Source organism: Camelus ferus, chromosome 11 (genome assembly GCF_009834535.1).
Source record: "Camelus ferus isolate YT-003-E chromosome 11, BCGSAC_Cfer_1.0, whole genome shotgun sequence".
Classification (NCBI taxonomy): domain Eukaryota; kingdom Metazoa; phylum Chordata; class Mammalia; order Artiodactyla; family Camelidae; genus Camelus; species Camelus ferus.
This window is the reverse complement of record NC_045706.1, coordinates 43,946,821-43,969,284: the sequence shown is the minus strand read 5'-3', so window position 1 is coordinate 43,969,284 and position 22,464 is coordinate 43,946,821. Positions and strand designations below refer to the sequence as shown.

General features: G+C 34.9%; 1 protein-coding gene across 13 annotated transcripts in view; it reads right to left on the bottom strand.

Annotated features, from left to right (window-relative positions):
- Nucleotides 1-22,464, bottom strand: part of CABCOCO1 (ciliary associated calcium binding coiled-coil 1) — a 124,172-nt gene that overhangs the window by 72,801 nt on the left and 28,907 nt on the right. For 12 of the 13 annotated variants that reach the window (XR_004323952.1, XR_004323953.1, XR_004323947.1 and 9 more), the window contains exon 5: nucleotides 18,920-18,992. Coding sequence is in view for 3 of the 13 variants with exons in the window: in XM_032491470.1 (XP_032347361.1) it covers nucleotides 18,920-18,992 (73 nt within the window). In the remaining 10 variants the exon portion in view is untranslated. Of the gene's footprint in view, nucleotides 1-17,186; nucleotides 17,662-18,919; nucleotides 18,993-22,464 lie in introns of those variants that run through there. The other variant, XM_032491472.1, reaches the window with a different exon arrangement.

Below are 22,464 nucleotides of genomic sequence, written 5' to 3'. Positions count from 1 at the left end.
ACCATTAATCCAGTCTACCTAAAGTGATCCTGTACCACTTCACATATAGAAACTTACAGCAATATATTTCCATCTTTCCCTTCTTAGCCTTTGCACTATTATTGTCATTCATTTTAGTTTCTTTATATGTTATAAATCCATTAGTACATTGTTTTATTTTTTCTCTAAATAATTAACTGTTAAAAATTTTAGAGTTATTTAATATTGACTCATATTTACCCTTCCAGTTCTTTCATTCCTTTGTAGAGATCCAGATTTCCACCTGGTATCATTTTCCTCTGCTTGAAAGACTCCCCTTAACATTTTGTTGTAATGCAGGTCAGCTCATGATGGGTTTTAAAGCTTTTGTATATATGGAAAAGTGTTTATTTCACCAGCGGTTTTGGAAGATATCTTCATGGATATAGAATTTGAGGTTGACAGTTTATTTTCCTTTAGTGATCAATTGTCTTCTGGTTTGCAATGTTTCCAAGGAGAACTCTGTTTCTAAGGAGAACTCTATTCTTACCTTTGTTCCTCTGTGAGAAACAAAGATAATATATTCTCTGGTTGCTTTTAAGATTTCTTTTTATCACTAATTTTTAGCAATTTGATTATACTGTATCATAGATTCATTTTCTTTGTATGTCTTGGGTTTGGGGTTTGCTGAGTCTTTTGGGTCTGTGAATTTACAATTTTCATAAAATTTGGATAAAAATTTACCATTAGTTCTTCAAATGTTTTTTTCCCCTCCTCCCTTTCTTTTTCTAATTACACATATATTTGGCCACCTGAAGTTGTCCCACAGCTCACTGATTTGTTTTATATTCCTCCAGACAAGCATGGAGTAGGAGCAGATCACCTCGATCCAATCATGGACTAGAAAATCATGGGGCTGGTTTTCGATGTAAGGCTAGGTGTACCGTTAATTCACACTCCACCTCAGGATGCCAGCTGACTCAGGATCCTGACCTCTCTTGGTTTCTGAACCTAATTTGGTTTGCTGTCAGTAACAGAAGACTGAAAGCTCTGCTTTGCTATATGGATGCTCTCTGCAGAGCATTTGAGTCATATTTCTGCCACAGCTTAAGAATTAGCACATGCCTGCAGTGAATGGCTGTCATGGAGTGTCAGGCTCACTTCTATACCTTCTTGCTTTGATCTTTTTCTCTCAATCCTGGCAACTGTGGCATGCCCATACTCTAATTTTTGTTTTTGTAGTCTTATGAAATTGCCAAAAGTTCTACTGGCTTCTCTGCTTCTTAGGGAATGCCCTCTGCCTGCTTCTCAACTTCTTGCCTTGTGCTTCCTAAGACAAATGCCCCAGGAGAAAAGCAGCACACATTCTTGGGCTTACTTCAAAAATATTGGGCTCATTTCTCTCTGGGATCGTGGCCTCTTAAGTCTTGACTGCCTTGGAAGATCTCCAAAGCTTTGAAATGGATTTTTAAAAAAGTTATCCACTTTTCTATTTGCTCTTGATTAGAGCATGATCTGTTATAAGATACTCCATCAGAGCTGGAAGCAGATGTGCCAGAATGATTATTTTTTGATAAAGTATTTTTTACACTGGAAAGATACGTAATTATTTGTAAATTTTATGCTTTATTGTTTAATGCCCCCAAAGAACATATTTCCACTGTTTAGACAAGTGAGAATATTTTTGAGTTTACTTTATATTCAGGGAATATCAAAAGTATCACAACCACTTTTAGGATCCAAACTGTGTTCAACAGATACTTAGGGTTTCTCTTGTTAACTATAAGAGCTCCTTACAGAAGCTGTTATAATAAAGGCTCTATTATTATCTTTCACTATAGCTATGTCTCTATACACACACACAAATTAAGCATCTCAAGCCTCCAGTTACAATGCTGTATTAAGAATTGGAAATCTGTGTCACAGAACAAAAGGTTTCCATTGACTATATACACAAAAAAAACTTACTGGAAAACTTATTTAAAATAGTGATTAGGTAAGTTTTTTCTTGTTTTTGATGAATAAGTGCATTACATTCTTAAATCATTTTGTCTTCATTTTGAGGTAACAAAAATTTAAATTTACAAATTATGTAAAATGCTTATTTTATGAAGTTGCTCATGCTTTAATTCACATCCTTCACCCTTTAATTCATTTTATAATTTTGAAATGGCAAGTGGAGCTTATGTTACCACAAACATTTCCTTTAATCTGAAAAATGTGCTTTTTGAAAAGCCACTCGACACAAATAAGACTCTAAGTAAAGTTTCTTTTTCTAAATCAGTTTAAATTAGTTATATTTTAGATAGTGATGTAGTGCTGGAGCCCCAAGAAAAATGAGAGAAATAGCATTAAGTTTTGTCAATTATATATATATTTTTTCTCTATTTGAAGGGAAGAAAGGAAGTCAGGCCAATAGTGATTTAAACAACTTTAAAACAAATCTTCCCTCCTTTTGTCTTTTGTTTTTAGTGGTTTAGTGATTGTTGGAGTCACTTCTAGAATGTAAAAAGAATTTGTGTAAAGGCATTGATTTAGTGTATTTGTGAATTTGTGTAAAGGCTTTTACACAAATTCACATTTACTATGAAAATTTAAGTGAGTTTTTATGGTTATGGCATAAAGCTAATGAAGCAATCCAAATATTTTAGCCATGTTTTAATTAAAGGTGACTATCTTAAACTGACTTAATTCCAAATGTCTGGCCTTATTTTAACTTAATGGCTCTATGCCTAAGCAATAATCTAATTTTAAGCTTTTTGCTTATTCCAAGTAAAGTCAAACAATATGTGCATTTGTTAAGAATAATCTCTGGGCAACACTTGAGTTGATGTATCCCATTAGAAATGATTCGGGGAGTCTCTTTTGAGTAACCTATCCAAACTGACTCTCCTTATGATTTGTAGAAACAAAAAGGATAAAATTAGCTATCTCTTTTATTCAAAATTAACTGTTGAATGTTAAATATTTTCCACATCTATCCACTTTGGATTTATTAACATAAGTTTCAGAAGTGGTGCCTCTTCCAAATTCTTAGAGCATTTTAACCATAAAAGGCTTAAAGATATTTTGAAATCCCATGGGCAGTAATCTGATATTTGGGAGTTTTTTTTTTTAAAGGAATGACTGGAGTATAAGCTTTCAAAATTAGAACTTCATGTGTAATCCATCATAGACAACATTATTGCAGTGCCTATAATGTGTCAAGCACTTGAGATACAAAGGGGAAAGAGAAAGGGAAATGAAATTTATGTAGTACTCCCTATTTTCCAGATATTTTAACTTTTATCTAATTTATTTCTTATAGCACTCCTATAAGAATAAGAGGAGTTATCTCAATTTCAAAGATGAGGAACCCTCAGCTCAGGATGGCTAAGTAATTTGTCCATGATTATACAGTGGCACATGGAGATGGAATTTATACACAGGTAGAGGAATGGAAAGGAAGGTGAAAAATAAACTGATCACTTCCATTTCATTATCAAAATAACATATTTACTCATTCGTTTAATCACTCACATAGCTGGTGTCTGGTACACGTCTGTATGTCGAGCACTGGGGATACAAGAGCTATGAGAGAGGAATGCCCAAGGTGCCTAAGCCCAGAAGAAGGCAAACTTAATTAGCTTGTTAGTTGAGTCGCTGTCTTCTATCTTGCTTAACCTCACAACTAAGGAAGGAAGATATTATTCCCTTCATTTTGTAGATAAGAAACTGAGCTTCACAGAGATTAAGAGAATTGTCAATGATAACCCAACTAGTAAGTGGGGAGGGATTACCTTTGAACCAAGCTCATGTATCAGCTTCTGTTTCTACCTCATGCCAAACTTGAAATAAAACTCAGTCCTTTCTTGTATCAATTATACAGAGAACGTTCATCAAAGTGTTAGTAGCCAGTATAGATTTTAGTGAAGATTTCTTTAAAAGGCGGGTTCCACTGCAGCATTCTTTTCTCACTAATATTATTAAAAATTCATCTATTGGTTAAGAAATTGCAAACATGTCACAGGAATAGTGAGTGTGATCTACATCCCAAACATGGTCCCCAGCATCTCACTCCCCTGCTCAGAAGGCAGCCTACAGAGAACCATCACAGCTGAGTGACGAGAGATGGTAGTGACCCCCTCACCAATGCATTTCTTAATGCCTTGGTGAAAGGATTATGTCCTTGAGACACTCCCAGGAGTAATGGTTAGCAAATGGCTAAATAGGTTGTACATTATTTCATCATCCTGGACTATCTGAATTCTTCCTCTACATCACAGTATGGAAGTTCAAGCACATCATTCTAACAGACTGCAGGCCACCACTGAGTTCATCCTTGAGTCAGCCAGCTCAGCAGATCAATAAAGCCACTCCTTAATAAAGTCACACTTTCAAGTCCCGAAACCTGAGTGAGTACACCCACATCAAAACCTGCATCGTGCTCAACCTCTATTGTCTCAACTTTTGTTTCACTCTCTTTTGTCCGAAATTCCTAAAGTCAACTCAACCATGTTCCTCTGTGTTGCATTCCATTTCCCCCAACTCTTGCCCAATAAGTTGTCTGGAGAAATTATCACACATAAATGTGGACAACTCAGCTCAGAACCCCACTGTGAGGGTCTGTTTCCTGAGGCCACTCCTGTTACTGATTACTATACAGGGTTCTATTAGAAAATAGCACACTGAAGCTTGGTAATTGATGGGGGCTTTAAAGAGGAGCTTTTAAAAAATGCAGGCTGGTTTAGGGGAAAGTAACAAGGGTGGTTTGGCACCCTATCTGTTCTCATCCCGGGGCCAGTGGGGAAGGGAGGGGGCAGTTTCCAGAAAACAGAGAGAAGAGCTGTATAGACAGGACAGGAACCCGAATCTTCTGTAAAGGACAAACCCAACATGCAGTGAGCCAACAGGGAGGGAGTGGGAAGTAAAAACATCTCGGCCTCTCTCTTCTCCCACCCATGTCCCCACACCGGCCCAGCCAGAAGTTAGATGGTAAGAAGCCTATTGATGATTTCCAAAAACATTGGTATTCTGAGGCACAGAGTAGGGTAGAAAAGGGTAGAAAGTGGATCTGGAGGGGCAAACAGAAAACATCCAAGCAATAGGCCAAATATTTAATGTAGGATTGTTTATGGTATTCACAATGTATTTAGGAAACAGCTATGTTCAATTATAATTGTTTTTACCTAGATAACTGATTATGTTGAATAGGTGACTGCACTCATTTTGTGAAAATGGAACAATTAAATATTCAGAACCTCAGCCAGAGTTTATCTTAAGGAACATTTCAAGTTTTGAAAAATTTACATTTATATCAGAGTTATGCTCATTTACATTTAATGATCACATTACTTCAAAACATTCATTATTTAACAAAGGATAATGAAGTACTTTCACTTCTCTTTTCTCAGTTTTGGCTGTAATTTAATATACAGTACAGTGTCCATTTTTCATAAACTAAGCAGAAGCATACATATTTGGTTAGCAGTATTTATCGTATAAAAAAAGAACATCATGGGGGTTCTGGGTAGAAAGCATAAAGAATTTGAAAGGGTTGTGAAAGTGATGAGTAATTTAATATAGCTTATTATTTATATATATATATTTTTTGAGTGCATGCTTGGAAGGTAATAAAGTTAAACTGTGTCCTATTTTGTGTTTTAATTGCTTCAACTTCAGTGGGTAATCAGTATTATGATATGCTGTTAACTTAAAAGTGGTCTAAGCAGTCTCTTTCATTCAAGGCTTTCTTTGGTGCCCCTAGGAATTAAATCAAAGCCTTTGCAGAGGAAGTTTGGGACAGTCATTAAGCACATGGATGTTAGTCCTCAGGTTTCTTATCTCTAAGAAAGGATAAAGTGCTGCCTCCCTCCTAGAGTTGTTGTGAAGATTGCTGCAAGTTCTTAGACAGCTTCTGGCATATAGTAAATGCTCAGCTAACTTAACTTTCCTTCCCCTACACTTCTGTCGAGTTAACTCCTATTAACCCTAGCTCCAAAAGATGAGCTCAGAGGAGCCTTCTGTGATCCACTAACCCTCAGATTAGAGAGTGCTCTCTAATCTGCCTCTTTACAATAATCTGTATTTTTCTTTACAGCACTTAGCTTGTAATTATACGCCTGTGAGTTTATGAATTAATGTCCATTTTTTTTCACTAGACTCTTCAGCATTATGAGTAACTGTTTATTTTGCTAACCAATGTCACATATTGGTAGTAAAAGTAAAATCTGTATACAAATGAACAGTAAGTTCCCAGAGCACTTAGTGTGACAGGGATTTGCACTTGTTTAATAAATGCCTCAATTATTAAAGGTGACAGTAGACAACAACCTAAAGATTACAGGCAATACCGACAACTGGAAATGCATTTAGAAGACAGTGACCTTGAACCTATAATTTGTTCCTTATAGCAAAGTTCTTGTTGAGCTTTAACTGTACAGCAGCTTTGCCCACAAGGAGCTGAAATGCTTCCTGTTCCTGAAGCCAAAAAGCACACTGAGCCCAATACTAGTCTGGCTCAGGCTCCAGGCGAACTTGTATCAGTAGTTAGTCTTGCTTATAAAAGGCTTAGCTTCACCCACTTAAACATGTCTCTCTGTAACACTGGTCTGAATCGTTAAGAAAATACTGTTTTCCAAATAAATGATTTTTGTTTGCACACGTCAAAACAAACTGAACTTGCTTACACTATGGACAGATATTGATTAAGCACTTGCTGTGAACAATCTAGTTTTGGAGATGAGCCATTCATGGTGGAGAAATTCATTTTTCACTGGAATTCCAAGGGCCAAAGAAGTAAGCACTTGGAGGGTGACTGAAATCGGGGCAAAAAGAGAGAGTGCTGAGCTACCTTTGGGAGGATCCTAGCTCACTCACATGGGCTGTTGGCAGACCTTGGGTCTTTGCCCAGTGAGCCACTGCAGTGTCTCCTCACGACGTAGTAGATAGCTTTCCCCAGTGCAAATGATTCAAGGGAGAATAGCAAGAGAAAGACGAGCAGCCAGCTCTTCTGGGGGAAGATTTTGTCTAGGGAGATGCAATTACTTTCTCAGTAATGGACATAATTCAGAAATGGAAAGGATAAGGTGTGAGAGGGCAGGGCTTATGTCTTCTTCACCTTTATACTACTAACTTTAGCACAGGTCCTAGCAAACAGAAGGCACTTAATAAATTTTACTGAATGAAGTGAGAGATAATAAATTACATCTTCACTGAATATATTCTGAATTTAACTACATGCTTTTTTGTTGTTGAAGGATATTGTTTAAAGCACTGGGTGTGAGGTTGAGCCAGATCATCTACAGGCATGTGACCATCTATCCTAGATTTTTCTAGGATTTTCTAGGACAATTCTAATTTAAATGGTTTTGTCCTATTCTTCCCTTAAGTATACTGCTAAATATTCTTCTTGGTGGTAAAATCCCAAATTTATGATGAGCCTGTCTTATTCTGGGTAGCATAACTAATAGAATGACAAAATAGATTCCTTTCTACAGACTGAAAATCATGTTGAACTCCTACAGTTGGTGTAGACAGAGAAGTACAGTTGTTTATAACTAGAAAGTAATTTACTATAAATGTATCACTAGCTCTATCCTGGTGAATGCAGACTTAAATGTTAATAAATTTTTGTAATCAAATCTAAGTCAATCAAGACTACAGTATGATATATTTTTATTGATTAATTTGTTTAAAAAGATGACTTTGGTCACTGTTCTATAACAGTGAGCCATGTACCAATATTTCCTTAGCGTTCAAGTTTACTTGGCCAGCCTTAAGGCTTGGGGAGTGTTTGACAGATGGCTGAGAATATGCAAGTAAGTATGCATTGTGCAGAAAAGCATGCAAGTGAAGAGTCAATCAAGAGAGAATAAACATGCTTAGAAAGAGGCCACCTTATTGGTATTCTGACTACAGAATCAAGCAACTTTCTATGCAAATTATGCAGCTGCATTAGCACCACTGACACTATAGGAGTGAAGAGGAAAAGAAAAAACAAAGTTTTCTGTGGCAGACTAGTTCTGTGCTTGATCAAGGAAATAATACAAGGATAGATGAGGTAGAGTGACTGCATCTCCCTAGACAAGATCTTCCCCCAGAAGAGCTGGCCACTGGGCTTCCGTCTGCCATCTGGAAGTTATGCCCACAAGAAAAATCCCCTTTTTTTTTAATCTTGCCAGACCTTTAGATTTGAAGATAGCTACTATATTTTCTTTGAGTTTTTCTTCTTCAGAGATCTCTGGCCCTGGAAAATCCAGGTTATTTTCCTCTGAACATTTTTGACTGGAATATGTCCCTTTTCAAATGAGGGTTACTGAACTTTATATAGTCTGTTTTAGACATGTCTAGATATCTCAGAGAAGAATGAAAAGATGTACTTTTTCTTGAAGCCAGAAGCTTGGATTATTAATGCATTCTGCTGAGTATGTAATCACAGAAGAGAGACATATTGATTTTTCTTAGACTCCATTCGTCCCCTCTTCTTGCCATCTATTGGCCAGATAATATCTTCAATAATAGAGTGAATCCCCATAACTAGAGTCCTTGTTTTCCAGGTCTTACTGTGAACACCCTGGACATTTTGGTGATTTATATAACTCATGAATAATATGCTCATCCTCAAGTAACAATTAAATCTTCATTTGCAATAGAACCTTTTGCTTTAGGGAAAAAGAACACTGCCTAATCACATAAACATGAAATGCATCTCTTCAAAATGAAACAGACATTTTCATAAAATTATGCACTCTTTTAAAGTTAAATAAGCAAGAAAAAAAAGAAATAATGCTGAATAAGGAAAATAAAGGGAAATAGAATAAAACTTTGATAGTTTAAGTCTTTACTCTTAAAAAACAGCTGCATATTGTAAAACATGCTGAATGTAAAAAATAAATTCAGGACATACAGACAAGTGTAAAGGGCAAGCAAAGGTTATCTGGTATACCACCAACATCAAATGACTACTGCTAACATTTATGTATGTTCTTCAGGACCTATTCTCTACGTATATATACATAGATATGGATCTATGTATATATAAGTAGATACAGACACATATATATGTAAAATTATAAACTGCAGTCACAATAGACACGTTTAGGAGCCTCGTTTTTTTCACTTACTTAACATAGTGTAATAATTTCCCATTAATAAGCACAACACCGTATGAGTACTCTTAATGATGAGAGAATTATATTGTATAGAGACACCATACATTTTTAAAACTTCCTTCTAATAATAGACATTTAGGTACTTCACAGTTTGTGGGGTTTTTTTTTTTTTCCTATCACAAACAAATATATGCCCTGATAGTTCTGCCCATTGTCTGACTATCTCCTTGGAATAAACTCAAAGTAGTATAATTGTTAGCTCAAAAGGTAAACACATTTTAAAATCTGATATATCTTGTCAAACTGCTCTCTGGAAAGTTTACCAATTTATACTCCTACCATCAGTATATGTAAGTCCACTCACAAGACAATCAGTTATTTTAATTTTTGAAAATCTGATCATTTTTGTTTAATTTGCATTTCTTTGGGTTCTACAAAGGGTAAAATCTTTGCATAAGTTTATTGGCTATTTAAATATCATCTTTTCTAAATATACTTTGTTAATTCTTCCATTAGTACAGTTACCTTTGTCCATTGCTTTGTAAGAAATCACTATATACAATATTAACACTATTATGCCTTTCTTTCATTTATACTGTAACTTTTATTTGTAGAGTGTGTTATTTATGGTGTTTATTTTGGGGCTCTCCTCTTCCAAAATAGAATTTTAAAATTTTGATGTGGTCAAAAATATTAGTGGTCTCTGATGCCTTGGAGTCTCAACCTATAATGGGCTTTACCATGATACGTTAAACATTCCCAAGGTGGCCCATAAAAAGCAGGTTCTCCATAATTAAAAATGACTCATGTAAGCATATTTTCTTCTAACACCAGCTTTTAATTTCCCAGTAATGGATTTAATGATTGATATCTAAAAAGGCTGATTTACATTTTTCAGTCTATGCACCAAAATAATATTCTCCAAATGTAATATTTTGGAATTAGTCAGTGAAATAAAATTTTCCTTCTTCTACATTAATTGATTTAGTAAACAAATATTGAACACTAGGTGAATGTATATAGGTCCTCTACTGAAAAAAACAAGGGAAAAAACAGTCAGTTATACCAGAGCTATGTAATTGATAAGATGCAGCTCTACACTTACAAGTTATTTAATGCCAAGGAAATAAAGAAGTAAAAAGAAATGTTAGACAAAGTTTCTTTCTTCCTTCCCTTTCTTTCCTTCCTTCCATCCTCCTCCCCCCACCCTTCCTTCCTTTCTTCCTCCCTTCCTCCCTTCCTTTTTTCTTTCTTCATTCTTTAAAGGAAGTGTCCCTCAAATAGCCATGAGGGTTGGCAGAAAAAAGGCTGGAGAGCATTTTAGGCAGCAGGAAAAACTTACTTCAAGGCAGAAGTAAGTAGGAAAGCTGTAATTATGAAAAGACTAACCTAAGTCAATCAGAGAACTGGTCACCGAGGAGCGGAGCTGTAATGCTAGGAGGCCAACAGATGGAAAGACTTGAGTGACAAGTTCAAAAGTTTAGGTGCCATGTGATCTGTGATGGAAACCATCTTTAAATTGTACTCCTGCCATTTATCAATTATTTTACTGGAGACAGATTAACTGAATTTCCCTTAAAAGATTTATATTAAGGAGGGATGATTATTTTGCTGAGCTTTGGAGAAAGGACTAGAGTGAACTTTGATAAACTGTATATCCAAGTGTCAACCATTTTCTTTAAATGACAGATTCTAAAGTCAGTCACAGATGCCAGGTAGAGCAGATAGAGTTATTTTAACACAACAATTTCTGATTGATTTTCTTTAGCAACACTCAATGTGAGTAGGTCAAACTACAAATTATGTCCTGTGTGATTTTCCCTTCCAGCAGTTTGCTAATAGGATCATCCAACAAGAAAAAAAAAAAAGCCTTTTTCAAGATTAAAAACATCATCTGGATAAGTTCAGATTATTTTGATAGGTACATCTCAAGGGTAAACTAAAGAGAAAAAAGGTATCTTTATATCTATGCTTCAGTTGCCTTACTGTGTTCCAAAATATAATCAGACACGCAATGTTGTTTTTGCTTTTTTTTTCCTTAAAAGGGTGAGTGTTTACATAAGTATCATATTTTGTTTATTCAGGACACCATAACTTTTTAGTTTAAAGAAAGAAAATAAAATTTATGTTTCTATCTGGTTATTCCCCCCACCCCTAAAAGCTAACAATTTTTAAGTACAGTGTCATTAACACCCATAATCTTGTGGGTTTTGCAATAAGGAAGAAAAGAGTGTTTTCTTTATTTTGTTTTTGCTTTAGGAATAAGTGCTCAGAACCTAAAATTACACACAATTGACATTCACTAATTTTAGAGAGGTCTGAATTTTCTACATTTGCTGACTTTAAGTGATATTATTTTAGGTTATGAAAGGCTGCCAAAATATGACTCTAGGCAAGGTAACCACTTAGGTATATTTATCATACTCTTTAAAAATCTTTCTAAGTATGCCATATTTATAATAATCAGATTCTGCTACAGCGCCACTTGTGAATACAGGGCCTCCACAAACGAACCCTCAGGCTATGCAATGTACAACTACATTAATCATACAGACCACGAATGGTGCCCCCTGGAGTTGTGCAAATGGGGATTGTGTGAAAATGTTCATATTATAAAGTAAAATTCTGAAACATTAAGTATGTTGGCTTAAACAGTTAGAGGTAAAATTACAACTATCTATTACATTTGTAAACTAGGTAAACTATTAGAGCAGACATAATCTTAGGAGGTTTTTTTATATTCAAACACAAATATCTATATGTGTGTATGTGTCTGTTTAAATACAGATATATAACATAACCTTTGAAAGCACAAATGATCCAAGATTTGATATGTTGTCACTTTGGTGAAATTAAACTGAATATTTTTAAAATGTGCTATGTATACATAATTCATGATATCAATTTTATTTTCTTAGGGAAAATTTGGGATGTTATAGTACACCACCAGATTTTTAATCTATAAATGACTTTTCAGCTAAACCTAGTTTATAGTTGAAATATGGCAGCAACACCCTTGTAACGTATTTTAGTTTCACAGATCAAGAGTTCACCTATTTTTTCTATTCACTTTTTCATTTTGTAAACACCCAGATGATAACTCTCTATCTGTCAGTATACTAATATGGAAGCAGGTTTATATGCCTGCACTTACTTTACAAAATGTGCTTCAATACTTCTTGGGAAAAAAACATACAGCCCAATCCAAAAATGGGCAGAAGACCCAAACAAGCAATTCTCCAATGAAGACATACAAATGGCCAACAGGCACATGAAAAAATGCTCACTATTGCTAATTATCAGAGAAATGCAAATCAAAACAACAATGAGGTTATCACCTCACACCAGTCAGAATGGGCATCATTCAAAAGTCCACAAATGATAAACCCTGGAGAGACTGTGGAGGAAAGGGAATTCTCCTACACTGTTGGTGGGAATGTAGTTGGTGCAGCCATTATGGAAATCAGTATGGATATTCCTTAAAAAACTAAAAGTAGACTTAACATACGATCCAGCAATCCCATTCCTGGGCATATATCTGGAGGGAACTCTAATTCAAAAAGATATATGCACCCCAATGTTCACTGCAGCACTATTTATAATAGCCAAGACATGGATACAATCTAAATGTCCACCAATAGATGAGGATAAATAAGTTGTCATATACATACACAATGGAATACTGCTCAGCCATAAAAAGAATAAAATAATGCCATGTTCAACAACATGGATGGACTTGGAGATCATCATGCTAAGTGAAGTAAGTCAGAAAGAGAAAGAAAAATAACACATGGTATCGCTTAACTGTAGAATCTAAAAAAAGACACAAACTTATTTACAAAACAGAAACAGACTCACAGACATAGAAAATAAACTTATGGCTACTAGTGGGGAAAGGAGGTGGGAAGGGATAAATCTGGAGTTCAAGATTTGCAGATACTAACTACTATATATAAAATAGATAAACAAGTTTCTACTGTATAGCACAGGCAACTATATTCAATTTCTTATAATAACCTATAATGAAAAAGAATATGAAATGAGTATATGTATGTATGACTGAAACATTATGCTGTACATCAGAAATTGACACAACATTGTAAACTGATTCTACTTCAAAACAAATTTTTTTAATTAAAAAAATATAGACAAAAGAAAACATAAATACAAACCAATTATAATGGACTTCTGAACACTGGTTGCATATTTCATGATTAATTTGAGAGTTACTTTAAATTCATTACATTTTAGAGTCATATATTAAAATACTTAACAACTATGCACATAAGTTCCTAACTGTTAAAGCCAGATGACAGATATATGAGAGTTAATGCTATTCCTTCTACTCTGTATATGATTGAAATATTACGCAATAAAAATTTTTTAAAGAATTAATTGGTAAAGTGCCACAATAATCACGGCATTTTGATCATGATTATACTGAGTTTAAAGGTTAGAGTGACATAACATCTTCATAAAATTGAGTCTTTTCAAGTGGGAACAAATTTGCTTCTCCATTTATTCAGAATTTTAAAATATTTTATCTTTACTAAAACTGGTTAATTTTCTTTGTATTATTCTTGCACATTTTTGTTAGGTTCATCCCTAAATATTTTATGGTTTTCATTATTACCCAATGTGTTTCTTTTCTAATAGGTTACAAATAAAATATTATTTCAGTAATAAAATTACTACATATTATTTTCTTAATGTTGGTTTCTTATCATACCATCTGCAAACAATAGCAGTTTTGTATCTTGTTTTTCAATACCTTTCTTTTTCTTCTACTTTTGACTTCTTTTTTGTTTTATTACATTGGCTAGGAACTAAAAAGCAATGTTGGGTAATAATCAGCCTTCTCTTGTTTTTTTCTGGCTATTTTAATGTTTTCATTAAGATGCTTTAGTGAATTTTTAGTTTTTGGTAAATTCTATGAGTTAAGAGTGTAATTTTATATTACCGATTAACTACAGTCTTTCTAAAATGAGAAATGGATATTTAATTTTATCAAATCCCTTACCATTCTATAGAGATGATCACTTGGTTTTTTCTTTCCCTAATCTGATACTGTACTGAATTACATTAATTGATATCCCAGTGTTAAAACCATCCTTCCCTATCTGGCATAAACCCTACTGGAACATCTAACCCTCTGCTATATTTCACTTCCTAATATTTTATTTAAGATTATTGCCTCTATTTTCATAACGGAGATTGCCTATGACTTTGTGTTATTCTTTTCCATGTTTGATTACAATTCATTATCAACTCGTAACAGTAAGTTTAAAGCTTTCTTAGGATTACACTAACTTCAGAGAATGGGTTGAAAGTTTTCCATCTCCTTCTATCTCCTACAATAATATATATATAAGGGAATTACCTACTCTTAGAAATTTTGGTAGAACTAGCCTGTAAATCCTATATCTGATACCATCTTCACAGGTAGATTTTTCAATATCTTATATGGTTATCATCTTATTAAGGTTCTCTACATTTTTCAAGTAAATTTACAGTTTCTTGAGTAAAATTTACAGCCCCCTGAATACTGTTTTTTCTAGATTTTCAAGTCTGTCAACATAAAATTGATATTTTATTAAAAGTTTTTAAATCTCATGTTAAACAAACAAGATCCCTATCAGTTCATTTTTTTCAATAAAACAATAAACTTTCAAACTTCTCTGAGAATATTAATCTGACTTTAGGTCTTCTACCATTTGCTCTATTACCTCTGTTCCTTAGCTATTGTTTGATCTGCTCAGAGAGTTTCATGCCCCTCTTATGATTTTATTTTCCTCAACTTCTTGGTGATTTTGCCCTGCCAGCTTATCTTTACATTAGGTGGTCCTGGTTCATTTGTCTGGGGATGTTTCTTTGTTTGCCACAGCTTGCCTCTAGAGACCGAAGGAGAGGGATAGATAATGATGGCAGGTAGGTGTGCCAGTAGCTTATGCTCAGGGTATACTAACTGTCTCCCTTGAAGGTCAGTGGCCACTTCAGAACTGCCCTCCCTCCTCCTTGGTGTCACTGCCCACACTAGCTTCTTCAGCACTGGAGTAAATGCCCTGGCGTCTCAGTGCTCTGCACAGGCAGCAGATGGCTGAATGGTGCAGCTGTTCTACTTGCTTCCATTGTTTTTCCACTTAAGCTTTCTCCCATTTCTGTATCAGTAGAGGATGCTGAAGGAAATGTCACTAACTCTGAAGCATGTCCTCTGTACATATGGGGCTGTAATTTCATCTAATCAATAATGTATAATTTTAGATGTCATAAAATCTCTTATATACAGCATTATGGATCTTAAAATTTTTGGTCTCTTATGAGATTTTGGATGGAAGAGGAGTTACACATGTGTGCTTCATGTATTCTTTCGATAAAATCATTATTCACTCTTGCAAAAGTTCTTTCTGCTTTTTGGGGGGATCTAGTCATCCTCTGTCACCCATTCAATACAGTCTAGTTGGGTCTTCTAATAACATTATGTCACTCCTCTGGCCATGGTGATTAATTGAAAGGCGAAACATGACACAAGCACAGACAATAATGTTAATATTGGGAGGAAGAATGTCTCTCTTTTTTGGACTTGCTAAACTGGAGCTGCCTCTTTCGTGTCTCCCACCAATTGGAAGAAGCCTATCTATAGCATAAGGGAATGAGGCCCTTCAGGAAAAGGAAATGAAAAAAGTCTAGGAGAGATGATGAGAGACTGAGACATGTGCATGCATGCCCACACCCACACACACACACACTCAATACATTGTTGACTACTGAGATCCAGTTGACTCCAGTCCAGCTCACCCCCTATATTTACCAGTTAGTGATTTAGTAATATATTCTCCCCCCTTGTTATTAATTGAACTATTTTGTGTGGAATTTCATTCACTTGAACCAAAAAAATATAATACACTTTCTGGCTAACTCATTCACAACCTTGAGATTTCCTCTTAGACTTCATTTGTTCCTAGAAATCCCCCTGTATTGTAACTACTTATTTATTCATCTCTCTTCTCTCATTTGACAGCAAACTCCCTGAGAACAAGAAACGCTGCTTGTCATTGTGTATCCCTGGAACTTATCACAAGGCTTAAAGCATAAGAAGAACTGGATAATATATGCTGACCAAATGAATAAATAATTGTAATAGCTATATCATTTCACCTTAGTAGATGCCTGGCAGTAGATACCTGGGTAGAACTACAACTGTGGGTATCTGCCAGAGTTTTTGATCGACAACATTGCTAATATCCAATAGGGTTCTTTGTGTGCAATTATTCAACGTTTCTTGTAGTTTTCAGATAACAAAAGCAAAGAACATAGCAGTTTTCAGGTTTCTAGGTGGGTCTCTAGGCCACAGAAAGTATATATACCCTAAGAAGATACTGATTCCCTTACAATTCTTCTGTCTGTGGGTGTGTGGTCTAACTGCACTGTCAAAACAACAGACTTGGAGAGCTCCTGGCTTGGGTGACTAGAAGGGAGTCCTCATCACTATAAATAGAGTGAGTGACACTTAACACTTCATCCTTTAAGACAGCTACAACTACAGGTATCTGCTGCCTTTGTCTTCTGTTCCATTCTGCTACTATTTTGGCTGGTTGTTTACTGCCTTTTTCAACATGTATGATATGCAAACTGTTTAATAAACTACAAAACATGCTGCCTATAGAACTGTATCTACCCAGGAAGATTTCTAGATCATTAAAGACCTCAGGTCAAGAATAATGACTTACTGAAAATGTGCCTCTATGATCTACGAATGACATGAAATTTCTTGAAAACAGATGAGTAGAAATAACTAAAAACAACTGCTAAATTCAAAAACACAAAATCAATTTTCTTTAAACTAAAACCCAAGAAAATCATGAGTATGATTTATTTATGTTGTCTATTAATAATTAAAATTAATATTTAGCAATTATTCTTAGAGACAATTTATGTGTTTTGTTATAACCATCTATCCGCAATTAAGAAAGAAACGAAATTTTGTCAGTGTTTTTTAACTTGAATGCTTGCCTAAGAGTTAAATTTAGAACATTTATGTGGTCACTGTGTGGCCCTTATTTGGTCCCAGAGCCCTGAGGTCAGCATGAATAATCACATTAGTAGGGCAGGCCTCTGCCTCCTTCATGAAAAGTTGTTAATTAAAAAACAGGTATGTGCACCAAAGGTTACCAGACACTTCTGCAATGCCATAAAATATTGTAGTATAACACCAGCTTTGCTTAATCCTTTAAAATTCCATGAGTGATCTAATTCCTGAAGACCCAGTAGCTTTTCCTTAAGGATTTTTTTTATAGCTCTGGTCAGCTTGGGGAAAATACAAAAGACGATGGAAAATAAATGAGCCAATCCTTGTCTACTTTCTCCATTTTATCTTTCCATAAGCATAAGTGTCACCTAAATATATCCTTACAACAGAGAAGAAAGGCACGATTGTGCAATTAACAAAGGGAAAAGGGAGTTCTTTATGAATTTTTTTCTTGATGATTCTAAATATCTGCTTATGCTGCTGCTGAAGCCACTATCATTTCCCCAAAATTCTGCTGAATGATGAGATAGGATTGTATTCCAAACAGATAATGACTGCAATGCTGTCACATTATATGATGTAATTCTGAAATGGAAACGTTTTCAGTGAAACTTTGTCAAGTGACACCTAATTTAAGCTACAGTATAAGGAGACTGCAAAGAAGAAATTTTAAGGAAAGTCAGAAGCAAAAAGGGTTCCTTGTTCTCCTTCAGCTTATTTAAAAGGCCAGCATTAGAACAAGTACCCAAATGGAGAGTGAGACATGGTGACTGAGGGGTTTATGAAGTAAGCAATTTATAAACTCCAGAATAACAATACTATGGAAGACAGAACAGTTGGCACATTCCATCTGGTCTTTAATATCAGGAAAATTATACAGATAATGTATACATCCCCGTATTCCCTGTTTACTCCTGACCATGGCCACTCCTATCTCATATTTCTAGGCAATATAGACTCCTCAAATAGTTGAGAATCAAAGGAGCACTTTTTATGGCATCTTTACCCTCCTCAAAATGTTCTCTTACCCAGGTTTCATTTCTAGTAATTATAAATATGTAATATTTATACATAAACATATGTAAGGCTATTCAAAAGTAGCTTTACATAGACCATTTCTTATAGAACTGTTATTGTACACCCTGTCACTGAATCACTTATGTAGTATTAAGAGGGGGTCCTGCATTATACTGTATGCTGTGTAGAAAAATAGCACATGATCCTTGCCTTCAAGGAAATTACAGTTGGATTATGTTAACTATATCAACCCACAGGAAAAATTAGAAAACCATATGACATGGGACAGATTTACATGCTTATTGGTGTGCTAAGAGCAGCCAATATTCAGCAGAAAGAGATCAATTGGAATAAAGTAATAGAATGTGATTAAAGAGTCTGTCTAAACCCTTCCTTTGAGATGCAATACAATTAAGGAATGTTTGCTTCACTGAGGAAGCAGGATTTGAATTAGGCCTTAAACAATGAGTAGATTGAAAATAAATGTGAAACTAGAAGAGATTTAACTGAATTACTTTATCTCACTTTTCCTAATTTTATTTGTAGGAAGATGTACATATCCTCTCCAATTGAGCTTTGTCAAATAATCTATAAATACATAAAGTATACGTGATCAACAATGTCTTTAATGCCAGAGACAGCGTATTTTCTTAATCCAAAGCTCACTTTATGTAATTATTCTTTTTGCAAACTACTAGTTGGTTATATTAACACTTGAGTAATCTTGACAAGAAGTTGCTTTAAGCAGTTAAAGATCCAGATGCTGATCAGTGTGCATTAAGTGATTCAGACTAATTGGTTCCATCTAGATAAATTACTTACTTACCTCAGTTCCTATCAAGATTTCTTCCCTGGCAGAGTAGAACAGAAACTCATACAGCTTGTAGTGCTGAAACAAGCTGAAATACAAAGTAAATGTGGAAAGCTGATAAATGTGTTTCAGGAAAAATGGCAAATATGTAAGAATATTTATTAAAGGAAAGTTGTTCATATTGAGGAAGCTAAAGATGTTAAACACTAATAAGGAGTTAGCCACCTCCTTTACTCCCAAATAAATTGCCCAGAAATGCTAAGAAAGTAAAGGTTATTTTTTTGAGACACTGACAATATAACACAGTAGCTAAATTAATATCAGTAAATTAATCTGTGATGAGTGGATAGGTTTGGGGTAAGGGAACAATTAGATTTCATCTTAACTTTACTTGGCTCACAACCAAATAACGCACTTCCCTTGAGTAACACCAAACTTCACATTCTTTTTCATATTTTGCTCCAAGCTAGAGTCAATTCCCTCTGGTATTAATGGCACTGAATTCTATAGTCTACTTCCATAACAATTACTTCACATGTTCTCAAACTGTTTCAAGAGTAAATTAATCTGTTAACACCTGAAAAAAGATGCAACATGAACTGAAATACTTTTTAGAAGATGTGTGATTTTCTTGAAGAATATTTGATTATACATCAAAGAGATGACTTAATATAAGAAAGAAAGACAGGCATATGTAGAATAGATAAACAAGATTATACTGTATAGCACAGGGAAATATATACAAGAACTTGTGGTAGCTCACAGAAAAAAAAAGTGACAATGAATATATGTATGTTCATGAAAAATTGTGCTCTACACTGGAATTTGACACAACATTGTAAAACGACTATAACTCAATAAAAAAAAGTTAAAAAAAAGAAAGACAATTTCATCAGTTCCTACCCTAAAGACGAGGTGGTCAGTATATAAAAAGTACAAAGAGCCAATAGATAAGAATTCCTTAAAAATACGTATATTTCTAGTAAGTTTAGAGATCTCAGCAATGTGTTATTGAGAGTTAAAAATTTACTGAAGGGTTGACTTTTAATATCCTGTTTGTGATAATATTTGAATTTTTCTAATTCTCTTCCTGCTGGTTGGGAAAATTAATAGACTCATAATACAGCAAAATGCTGAAGAACAGAAAATAGTCTTGGTGGTTTCTCTTTCACTCTGGTGACTTTTGCTATTTAAGAAAATTGATTTTAATATAACTGAGAAATTAACATTTGCAAAATGTAGCTACAGAGCATGTATAATAATAGTTTTTCCTGAATGCTGTAATGGATCAAAGTTTCAATTCATTTGAAATCAATGAAGAAATCCTCAGGCAGCTGGGTCTCTCTGAGTTATATTAGCAGTTGATCTCACTACTAACACAATCCATTAAAAAGTGATGGGTGGTGTGCAGACTCAGTCACAGGGTTTTTGGGTTTTGGGGGAGAAAAAAACGCTCATACATTCAAATTAGTCATTAACATTCAGAAAACTAACTTAGCTTTTGACATTACTTTGATTTGTTGGCTAGAAAATACGTCAAGATTAGTGAAGTTTGATGATTCAATGAAGCAAAATAAATTCAAACTCTCCTTACATTGGTTACCTAGAGAAAGCTTTAAGGTTAAAAATATTACACTGGCAATAACTGACTTTGAGTAGAAAAATTAAAGACTGTAGAGTATTCGGAAATAGCTTAGCTTCTTCTCAGTTAACAAGTGTAAAATTTTCCTTTCCACATCTTGTGTCACACAATGAAGTTAATTCATAAATCTTCCTTCCTGCAATTTCATAATCTTTCAGCCTTATTCTCCTCATTGCATACAGGAATTAGATTGTATTATGCTAAAAAAGAAATTCACTTCTTACAATGAAACGAAAACGCATGACTTGGATGCAGTGGTGAAAGATGCAAAGCTGGGCAAGGCCAGGACTATGGTGAGACAGACAGGGGGTGGTGGGCACCTAAGAGGCACTTACTCAGAGGCAGGTGAAGCCACCTCCACTGCCTCACTCTGGTCCCCACCACAGCTGGGATTCGCTAAGTTTACCAGCGAGCTATTTGATCGCTTCAAATGGGAACAAAGTGACACTTCTGCTACCTGAGTGCGTTTCTTCCCTCTTCCTTCGGATCTCCAGCTGACTCAAGCCTCTAGACTATCTTGTCAAACATCCTGTCTTAGCCCTAAATCAAAGGGAAAATACTCAGAATGAAAATGGGACAGGACATCTGGCTCCACGCCAGGAAGTGTACCTGTGCCAAAATGGGCAGTGTTGATTTTCTTATATTGAGTATATGTCTGTGTACATTACCTTCACCTGATTTCCAGGGAATACGGAAAATACACAATGACAGAAGTGTCCTTGAACCAGATATATATTTAAATAATGTCTTATATTGAGAAGCTACAGTAGTATTTATATTATATTTGTGTATGTTATACCATGTGTGTGTGTGTGTGTGTGTGTATATATATATATACACACACATATATATATATATATATATAAAATGTATATATTGCCCAAGTAGAGTACTCACAGCACTGCTGGGGAGGAATTTTGGTATTAGAGTTTTCAATTCACAGACACACTATAGCATATACAGTCTAGACTCTATTAAGAGCATCAAATGAAATTTCAATTTTATTGTCAGTTAAGTTTCATGTGCTATAGGTCATGTTCCAAAAAGCACTCTCCCAAAATTGACTAGGGCTTTCATTGGTTGAGTAAACTTAATTATCAGGTTAAATTGAAAACATGCTTATACTTTTGATAATTGAGTTAGCTTCATATTTATAAAACTTCTTTGTAGTCATTAAAATATAAAGTATTATATGGTTTGATTGCCATGAAATTCACACTTGCTGACCTATGAGACATTGTGAACAGGTGTTGTAGAAGAGCACATTTCTCTTTACACAATTTCAGTATCAATTTCACATATCCTACTTACCAACTGATATTTTATTTTCTGTAACAGAGACACTTAAAGCATATAATTTCTTAGAAATCACAATATGAAGATTTAACAGCATCAAGACTAGTTCTCATTTACTTTATTTGACTAATTTTTCAAATATTATCTTTTTTTGGAGAAGTAAGACTACATAGTTTTGGTATGTGAAGTTACCCTGGTTAGGCTCTAAAGATGACTAACACTGACAACTCCTTCTCACTTAACCATTTTCTGCATGTCAATAAAATATCAAGAAATACATTGGTGAACATTTTTCGTCTAGAGATGAAAAAGATGAAAAAGAAAAGAACTGCCATCTTTCACCATCTGGAAGGTGCATGGGTTTTGCTGCTGTGGCTAACTTATCAGTCCTGTGCCCATTATAAACTCCTGGGTTAGAGTTCAGCTGAAAATGTGTTCTGCAAGAGAGACCTGCAGAAGTTCAAACAGAAAGAGAAGGGAAAGAAGGAGGCTCTACAGATGTGCAGAGAATTCCCCTTGCCCAGTGATTTCCAAACCCTGATGGGCAGAAGGATCCTGTGAACAGGTTCTCCTCCAATTCTGGATTTCCACTCCCTCCCCGCCCTCAACACAAGGATCTCCC